This window comes from Brachyhypopomus gauderio, chromosome 1, assembly GCF_052324685.1.
Source record: "Brachyhypopomus gauderio isolate BG-103 chromosome 1, BGAUD_0.2, whole genome shotgun sequence".
In the NCBI taxonomy this organism is placed as follows: Eukaryota; Metazoa; Chordata; class Actinopteri; order Gymnotiformes; family Hypopomidae; genus Brachyhypopomus; species Brachyhypopomus gauderio.
In genome coordinates, this window is record NC_135211.1 from 3,025,010 (window position 1) to 3,035,496 (window position 10,487).

General features: G+C 43.0%; 1 protein-coding gene across 1 annotated transcript in view; it reads right to left on the minus strand.

The window, feature by feature from the left end:
* lrp1ba (low density lipoprotein receptor-related protein 1Ba) overlaps positions 1-10,487 on the minus strand; it is a 284,803-nt gene that overhangs the window by 88,154 nt on the left and 186,162 nt on the right. Inside the window, exon 58 of the mRNA XM_077010394.1 lies at positions 3,653-3,775. Coding sequence (XP_076866509.1) covers positions 3,653-3,775 — 123 coding nt within the window. The remainder of the gene's footprint in view (positions 1-3,652; positions 3,776-10,487) is intronic.

Sequence of the window (10,487 nt, forward strand, 5' to 3'; positions counted from 1 at the left end):
TGGGTTTAGGTCTGGGTTCTGACTGGGACAGTCAAGAATGGTCACAGAGTTGTTCTGAAGCCACTCCTTTGTGATTTTAACTGTGTGCTTAGAGTCATTGTCTTGTTGGAAGGTGAACCTTCAATCCAGTCTGAGGTCCGGAGCGCTCTGGAAGAGGTTTTCTTCCAGGATATCTCTGTACTTGTATTCATCTTTCCTTCAACTGCAACCAGTTGTGCTGTCCCTGCCGCTGAAAAACACCCCCACAGTATGATGCTGCCACCACTGCCATCTTTCACTCTTGAGATTGTATTGGGCAGGTGACGAGCTGTGCCTGGTGTTTCTCCACACAAACCCCTTGGAATTACACTAACAAGGTCAATCTTCATATCATCAGACCAGAGAATCTTATTTCTCATTGTCTGGGAGTCCTTCCCGTGTTTTTTGGTAAACTATGTGGGTGCTTCATATGTCTGCTATAAAGGCCCAACATATGACTGCAGTGACCGTGACTTTGTGGAACTTCCTCCATCTCCTACTGCATCTCTGGAGCTCAGCCACAGTGATCTTTGGGTTCTTCTTCACCTCTCTCACCGAGGTTCTTCTCCATGATTGCTCAGTTTGGCTGGACGGCCAAGCCTAGGAAGAGTTCTGGTCATCCCAAACTTCTTCCATTTAAGGATTATGGAGGCCACTGTGTTCTTAGGAACCTTGAGTACTGCAGTAAGTCTTTTGTAACCTTGTCCAGATCTGTGCTGCCACAATTCTGTCTCTGAGCTCCTTGTGCAGTTTCTTTGACCTCATGATTCCCATTTGCTCTGACCTGCACTGTGAGCTGTGAGGTCCTACATAGACAGGTGTGTGAGGTCTTATATAGACAGGTGTGTGAGCTGTGAGGTCTTATATATGGGTGTGTGCCTTTCCTAATCAAGTCCAATCAGTTTAACTGAACATAGCTGAACTCCAGTGATGAAGTAGAACAATCTCAACGAGGATCAGAAGAAATGGACAGCATATGAGATAAATATGAGTGTCACAACAAAGGGTATGAATACTTATGACCACGTGACAAATTTGCAAAACTTTGTACATTTCTGTTTTTTCTGTCAAGATGGGGTGCTGAATGTACATTAATTAATTAAAATGAACTTTATTGATTTTAGCAAATGTCTGCAATGAAACAAAGAGTGAAAATTTTAAAGGGGTTTGAATAGGAATAGAGTTTGAATTAGGGAACTGGTCTTGTGACCGGAGGGTCGTGGGTTTGATCCCCAGACCTGAGACCATGATTGAGTTGCCCCTGAGCAAGGCCCTTTTAACCCTCAACTACTCAACTTGTATGAAAAATGAGATAAAAATGTAAGTCGCTCTGGATAAGGGCGTCTGCCAAAATGCTGTAAATGTAACTACACATGTATGGAACTACACGTGTGTAGAAACACTATAATGTGGAACTATGTGTGAGAAACGACAGCTGTGTAGAAGTAGGCTACACTGAGGAGCAATACAGTGAAACTATCTTGGCATGTCACTACCAGACCAGCCTATTCAATTCAACACTGGAATGGCCGCATTTGTCATCCTGAATGCTTTGATATTTTGAGATGTAATAGCTGACACACCTACACCTCCACCTACAACTCTGTCATGCATTTTATTATATTAATGCATATTATTGTCAGCTGTTGTTATGAAGTCTGTATTATGAAGCATATAACAGATATTCTGATCATATAATATTCGATCATATAATTAGACACCCCCAGAAGTCCCCACCACCTCCCCACCAAACCAGCTTGTTGAACTGGTGAGCAATGACTGGCTTAAGCCATCAGATTTACCAGAAAACTGATAAACAAATTTCCAAACTTGCTATTTAACAGCTACAACAGAACCAGTGATCGGCCTGACATTTCTCATTATTTCTTATTTATTTTGAGTTAAACTAAAACAAGGCATGCACAAGTGACCCGTGGCCGTTCAAATGGCTCTGAAGTGTTAAAGCAGTCCATTTTCTCCTCACAAACTGCTCTTGAAAGACAATTAAAATGTTTACCCATGTTTTTGAAATGGAAAAAAAACCAAACAAAAAACAAACATAAAAAAGCCTAAATGGCTGTGTTTAGCATATTAAATTATCAGGGGTTATAGGGCAGTCCACAAACAAGCTACGCCACAAAATATCAGTGTACGAACCCAGAAACACGTCCTGAGATGGTGGCCGACTGGAAAACATTCTTCTTCTGTTCTCTTTTAGCCAGCAAAATGCAAATGAGTCTTTGCTAAGAGCGCCGCAGCATTGCTAATTAGCGCAAGTTCAAAAATCTCCTCCTCCCCCCGTCTACAGTGTAAGCTTTAAAAAATAAAGAAATAAAAAAAGAAGCACCCTTATTTAACAGTTCAATGTTTGTAATGTTTTGAGCTAAATCCCTGTTTGGCATAAACAATGCAGTCCTCAGCTGGTGCCTAACCAAAATCCTTTAATCATTTTATCTTTCAGCTGTTTGTGCCCTCCTCTCACTCCTCACAAAAGGCTCTTTTTGCTTCCGTGCACTTTTAACCGAAGAGACGCGGTAGTGTGGAGCGGTTTTCTACCCCTCTTTTTGGTGGCTTTAGATAATTGACGGCGAGGTCAGCAGGCTGGTCACTGGCACAGCGGACATGTGCTCTTTACGCAAATTGTAGCAAACTTCAAATCTGATTTGAAGATTTCATAGTCTGGAGTTTCACAGTCAGCACCATTCAGGAGACCATTCCACTTGATTTGAGCTCATGCATCTTAAGTTGGCCATTATATCAGTTATTGTCAAAGCGCGTTCCCTTCACCCCATACTAAGACATTGCGCTGTAGCTGTGATAAGGGTTCATTATGGCCGTGCTGCTATTTCACACACCATGGAGACTTAATGGATCTGACGTAACGGATCTGTAATTCCGCTCCCAATCCACACGGATCAGGACGTTCAATGTCAAGCCTGACCCGGAAATTGGTTTGTCAAGCACTAGTTTTAGTCTATGTAGAAATACAATAATGAGGGAGAAGCCGTATTGGAAGGCGGTGAGTAACGCAGGAGTCGTGACTGGAGATCGTTGAGTATTTGCTGGCTCAAGCAGCCGTGGGGCCACCGAAACAAACATGGAGCTGCAAATGAGTCAACAATCAACATCGCAATGACAGACTAACGGCAAAAAAAACAGCACAGAGCAACCTGAGAAAACACAAGAAAACTGGCAAGAGTTCAAGAGAACTTGGTTAGTGAGTGTGCATGTCCATGATGGGGACAGGCAGAAAACCCGGAGTGGAATCGGACCGCCCAAGCTGGGGTTTTGTGAGCTAGTGAGGCTAGCGATACTGCATCAGTGCTTGCATGACTGCCTACACCAACCCGGGCACAGCCACTCTCTCAGTACGGCATGGCCCAGCTTGGGGTGTCGTGCGTCGAGCTGCAGTGGCCCCAGAAGGCTTTGGGGCCCGAGCATCTCTGCAGATCTCTGTTCTACTCCAGTACAGGCTCAGTCAGCCAGCCTGGCTTCATGACAATATGGGACATATTACGCAAAAGCAAACAAGCGAGGTAACACTGGGACACTGTGTCCTCTCTCTGCTCTTGGTAGTGCACACACACACACACACACACACACACACACACACACACACACGCACACGCACTACCTTGAGATCGCTTCCATTGAGACGCATCCTGTTTATACGCCGTCCACTGGGTCTGCTGGTGTCAATCCAGAAGATCAGCTCCTTCCTGTAGTCAAAGTCTAGAGACAGAACATTGCTGAGACCCTGCAAAGAGGTGGGGAGAGAGAGAGAGAGACAGAGAGAGAGAGACAGAGAGACAGAGAGAGAACAATGTAAGTCACAAGTTGCTCATTTTGAAGTCATAACTGCTAATTATTTAATTGGCCCATCCTCTAATGATACGGCACTGTTCCCCACAGGTCATTAATTCACTGAGCAGTATCAAGTAAAATCACCCAGCTGAACAGCACCGACACGTTGCCAGTTCAACGCAAGCCTGGTAATACGCACCAGTATCAGAAAATGACTCCTGTAAAACATGTCTGAAAGGACATCTCTGCATACAGAGGCTGGACAGCAGACAGACAAGGACAAATCAAACCAGTACAGGATATGACCTACAGCCCCCAGATTACTCAAGCCCCAGATCAACCAATCTCTCTCTCTAAATTAAATTCAGAATAACTATATTAGCAGGATATAAATGATTAGATGATTATTATATACATTGAGAGGTGTGTCAGGTGTTTTAGTGTAGAGTATGTTACACACCGTCTCTTATGCAGTGGCATGTTGCCACAGATTTTTCTGAGACATACCGTGTTTCCTCCTCTAAGGACAATTTGCTAATTTAGATTGGAGATCTATGATATGGCTGAATTGTGGTCACTGAGCCTGTACTTCGTGACGATCTGTGTAAACTGTGTACCTGTGTCTGCAATTTAGACATTTTAGAATTTTTTGAGAATTTTAGAGTTTTGGTGTCGTTATCCTAATGTTCCAGACAATCTTCTGATAGATTTACATGATAAATTTAATCTCTGATTGGTCTTTGCTCACCCAGTGCTGCATTGAGTTTGTTTTGTGTTAAGGTCAGCAGGATACTTAGTCTCAGGACCAGCTGACAGAGGGGACTGGGTTTAGGGGACCAGCGGTGGGGACTCAGTGGGGTGCTTGTCCTGTGTAGTGCGTTGTTGTTTACTGAGTGAACCCTCACTTCAACAGAGTGCATTGGGAAAAAGTCAAATATGAAATGTCAAATTTGAATCGGTTTTGTCTGTTTTGTAGATTTGCTTTGGATTGCATAGAAAGCTCTTTGTGCATTTTCTTTTAGTGCATTCACTCCAAGATCAAAGTTTCTTGAGGTACTGATTTTTAGTTTGAGGTAATCATAATGTAATGAATGCTCTAGAGTGGTGTTTCCTAGAGTGAAAAGGTGCCTGTTTTTCTGAGACTTTTATTTTTCTTTTCTAGAATATTACAACTTTGTTTGTGTCCAGATTGACTGTCAGAGCACAGATTCACTTCCATGTTCAGGGTGAGTCCAGGGGTTGCAGGCTTTTCAACTAACACTGCTCACTTCTATAAATGTTGAACATGATTGGACCTGAGCTGCAGCCTTGCCCCACCCCACACCCTAGAGTGAAGTGCTCTGTTCTTTTGTTGTCAAGGTTTATTCCACATTTATTATTCAAACATACAGATCATATTATATGCTTTATGTCCTACACCACATTTAAGGCAAGGCAAGTTTATTTATATTAGTGGTGGGCCGTTAACGGCGGTCGTTAATTTGATACTCTTATCGGGCGATATAAAAATTATCGCCGTTAATCTATTCTTAAAGTTGGGTTGGGAACTGGGTCAAAATGGGTAAACAAACTATGATGACTTTCAACTTGATAGTTTAGCTCGGCTGTATTCCTAACCAAATTGCACAGTAGGGGCGAGAACGAGTTTTCAAACCTGTGAATTACAAATCGTACGTGTTTTTACATGGATGCAGCCACGAACTCGCCAGGTTTGCTTAATGGAAAATTAATTTTTAGGAACGTAAAGTGTTACCGGAGCGGAGCTCGGAGCGGTCGTTTTCTGCATGGTCCTAGCGCTAGATTCGTCGCTATTTAAATATTTATTTTTAACCGTTAAAACTACAGAGGACCAAAACTGACTTTTGAAAATTACGTCCGTGAGGTTAAATGTACTAAATGTTGGCTTACATTTCAAATATCATGTTTAGGTGAATAAACATGTTATCAACCCCTTTTAATGTACAGTACGTAGGCTTACAAATTCATGTTTAACTGAATAAACCATTGAACACGAGTAGCCTACATTTTATTGAGCATGTTTTTTTTCTTCAAGTATCAAAGTAGAACAGCTTCCTCAAGCAGTCATTGATGCATTTTGGAAACAGGAGATGAGCCCCTGGTCTAATGCACCCTCTGTATTAAGAAACCCTATCTCAAAAACTGACTTTTAGTCATTACTTGGGTAGCACGCATATGAGCCATTTTAATATAGATTAATCTAGATTAATCTAGATTAATCTAGATTAATTTCAAGATTTCAGTGAGATTAATCTAGATTAAAAAAATTAATCTATGCCCACCCCTAATTTATATAGTACCTTTCATACACACTGGCCATTCAAAGTGCTTCACACAAGAAAAGAAAAAGTGTATTATTTCGAATTTTATAAAATAGTTTGAACATGCAAGTGCTATTTTTTGGTGCATATGCTGTCTGATTAAGGTTCTGGATATAAATATAATCTGTAGTGTGATCATTTTGTAAAAAGCCAATTTGATTCAAGACGGTGTTTGGTAAGGAAGGTTTGTATTGGGGTGTTTATACAGTTGAACCCTTTCCCCAGATTGCTGCCCACACAGGACGCCTCAGTAGTTGCTGGGGTCGAACGCGTACCCCCTCTTGTAGATTGGGGATATCAGTCCCATGCTCCAGGCTCCAGGAAGGCAGCCAGCTTGAAGAAGCAGAATAAGAGTTTTAGTGACGCCCTGTCCAGGTCAGGGGACATGTTCTTCACCAGCCAATGCAATCAAGGCCACATGTTTCCTTTGACTTTAGGTACTGGAGTGTATCTGTCCATTCGTTGGAAGTAATTACAAGATCAAGTGGGTTTCATGAAGGATGATTGAAAAAAAACTTTTTATTTCGTTTATACATGTTATTGGTAGTCTTATTGGTAGAGACTTTTTGAGGCAACTTCTTTGAACTCAAGTTTTTGTGAATATTGAATATTTGTGAATATTTCAATATTTAATTAAACTTTTTGTGGCTCTCTGTGACTATGATTAGATAGCCCTCTGAGCTCTTTTCTTACTATTTGACATTCCTTATGTCATGGTGCGAAAGACCCCCAGCCCGAGGGACACGCCCACCGCCACACACCCCTACAACTGCGTCTTCCTTGTTCTCAGTCCCCTTGTTTGTCTTTTGTGTGTTTCTGCCCACATGAACACTGATCCAGTATGGATTGTTCTTCACTGCTGTGTGTGCAGGACACCCTGAGTGTTACCGCTTCTCTCCTGGGTCTTAGTGCCTCAGGTATTACTGGCGGCGCTGTTGCCTTTCTCTTAGCTTTTACATGGAGCTCCTCTGCTTCCTGGTTTGCTGAACTATGAAGAATAAAGACATTCCAAACGTGAACTTGTGTGTCGCTCCCACTCTGTTCCATCACACTTTATCAAACCACTTTTCTTTGTAGTTTTGTCTTATCAAGGTTCGCTTTGATTGCAGAATTGGTATGAATGCCTTTTAATTGTTAATAAGGTTAGCGATCTCCACATGACTGATTGCGCTGGTGACACACTTAGGAGTCCATCAGTACAAAATTCATTGGACTTAATTTTCAATTAGCAACTGATTGGATGGTTTTGTAGTGTGACAGTGAACACAGTGATTGAGGAGGCGTCCATGTCAGTAATGGTGCGGTCGGCCACATTACACCCGAGAGCTGAGCGGAGCGCGAACTGACGTGTAGTCTCCTCGGGCCCGAATGCTAAGCGTGAGCAGGACATGGTCTTGTCAGAACTGGACACCCTCCTCACTGACCTTATTCAGCACATCGTCGGGTCACTGCATCTTGGATCAAGTATAGGGAGGCCTTAAAAATGTAGGTGTTTCCATCTCTATCAAAATCAGTCTTCAATCCTGTGCTGGCATTAAAACCTCCACATAGCAGCATATTGCCCTGAGCCGGGAAATTGCTGGTTTCCGTGTGAAAGAACTCATTATAGGAGGCTAATTCTGCAGGAGCTGTAAAGGCTGCACATATATAAAGGTCACAGTGAGAGTCAATAATTCCTCTTTTAACTTTTAGCCAAATATGGGTGAGTTCTGTTTTATTAAAGTTAAGCAGGGTATTAAGCTCTTATATCAGACAATGAACCCACCTGAGTCATGGCTATGTTTTACACAGTTGTGTTTTAAGAAGGAAGAATGATCTCCTCATAGAGACGCAGCGTGTATCTACATTGGACCAACACAATGTGTTGGTCAGAACAATAATGTTGTGATCATTGATTATTCTAAGACATTCTGGTTAGAATGATCAGCCTTTTGCTGCTAGAAGGGATCGATAAAAAATATCAGATCCATTTTTTGGTTTAAAAGAGTATATACAAAGTGAAGAGCATGTAATTAAGTAGAATTATCAAACTTTATGTAAGTAAAGTAAGATAAGTATAAAAACAGTGTCAGACTCTCAGTGTGCAGACGTGGAGCTGAATGAAGGCCTACAATCGTTGGATGAATTCACTCACAGGGTAATCCAACAAACAGGCCAGGTTCAATACCAGTAAAGAATCAATCAGGTCGACAAAATTGCCTGGTACAGGCTAAAGGGCAAAACCATAGTATCCAGGTAAAGATCCAAAACACATACAAAGTATAAACAGCAGCAGTTTGGAAGTGCTAAGCAAATGTTCAGCGAAACTTTGCAAAGATACTGGAACAGACAGGTATAAATATATAGACACTGGGGAAAACTAGACACAAGTGAACTTAATAAATAGAGGTTTGGGAATGCACTTAGAAGGATTATGGAGAATGTAGTCCACTGGAAGTAGACTAGAGGCTATGGACATGACAGGAGGATGGGCCTTGTGATAAGGAGCAGGTTTGTTGTGATGAACTCCTGAACTCTCAGGATGGAAGTTCAGGAGGAGAGATGGATCCCATGGAGAGAAGGTACGCAGCAGTATTCCTGAGGACCAATCTATGAGGTACTGGATCTCACCACCATGACACCTAGAATATAGCAGTCTGGCAATCACCAGAGGGAGGAGAAGGTTCTTCAGCACCCAGGCTACACAATGGACCTGCAACAGATGGCTCACGGAGCAGCACATGGAATGAAGGGGAGATGCGGCTTCACTTGTGATGTCGTTGATTTGTTTCTCAACCAGGAAGGGACTCGGACAACAAGACTTCAGCTAATCATTCCTGTTAGCTTATCATTGTGGTATCCCACAAAATGGGGGGAGACTGGAAACCTAACACACACTGGAAGGGACGTAGGCCTAGGGAGTGGACTAGGGAGTGGACTAGGGAGTGGACCAGGGAGTGGACCAGAGAGTGGACCAGAGAGTGGACTAGGGAGTGGACCAGGGAGTTTTCTGCCATTTTTAACCATGGTAAACAAATGTAAACAAAACCGTTCATTCTGTTGATCAATACAGAATATTCTGAGAAATGTTCCAGTTTGTAGAACCTGCAGGTTCAAAACCTAAGACAAACCAGGTAAATTTCACCAGGTGTGACCAGAGGAGAGCATGAGTGCGTGTAGGTCATCCATCGCTAAAGGCAGGCAGCACATACGGTTTCTGCTCGATGCAGGAGGTAGGAATCTTGGCATGATGTAGCTCTCCTTAGGTCTTCATCAAAGTCCCACTGAATAGCTTCTATGACACTCGGGAGGAAGAGCAGGTGAGGAATCTGAAATATAATTGGATTGGCCCGGATCTTGTGTGTGGCAAAGGACATCAGCCACCATTGTAACCTGGAAATTGAATAATTTTAAAAAGGTTTGACCAGCGGGTCTGGGAGTAAGTCGGTGGGCCTGCCTCAGGTACTCAGAGTTCATGGTCGCTCACAATCACGACCAATGATGCCAATTCTCCAATGTCAGTTTGATAGTGAGCAGTTTCCCACACCGTAGATGAGTGCAGCAGGAGGTCTTTATCAAGAGAAGAAGAGTATAGGATGTAATTAGGGGGCAGAACCCAAACACTCCGACCTCAGTCACATTCACCTGCACTACAAACAGCTCCTCTGGGTCTGGCTGTTTTTACATCATCACTAGTGGAGTCAGTTTATAGAGCAACAAGGTCTCGGTTGGCTCAGAGGTTCAAGTGAAGAATGCGGATCTCTCGTATGTGAGGCTGTGAGGGGTCGTTACAGCACTCTCACTGCATATGAAGAAGTGACAATAAATATAGAAGCCGATGCAGTGACAATAAATCCCAGGAGCTGATGCAGTTCATTGGGAGTGTGTGACACTGGCCAGTAAACATCTATGTAGGCCTTCATGTCCTGAAGCACATTTTAAAAAGATCTGGAAACAGGAAGAGGTGTGGTCAGGCCATGCAGGTACACCTGGTACTCATCCTGGTACTCATCCTGGTGATGAGACATGGTGATCAGAACCATTTTCCACTTATCCCCTTTAGTGACAAACTACTCCCTCCCCCAAGTTGGTGTGAAGCTATGGGCAGTAAGGCCAGTGGATAGATGTCTCTACCCTGTGAGCCATGCGTGGGCAGAGGAGACCATGGTAAAGGTTTGCCACCTTCCACCAGGTCAGCACCACACTGATAAGAACAATGGCTCTCTCCTCTCACTAAGTACCTCAGACATGTCCATATAATCCTTAGGTATTGTAAACTGTACACAGATTTTGGGGTTTCCACAAAAGTGGCGGCCATGAATAAGTAGGGACCAGTTTTCCATACAT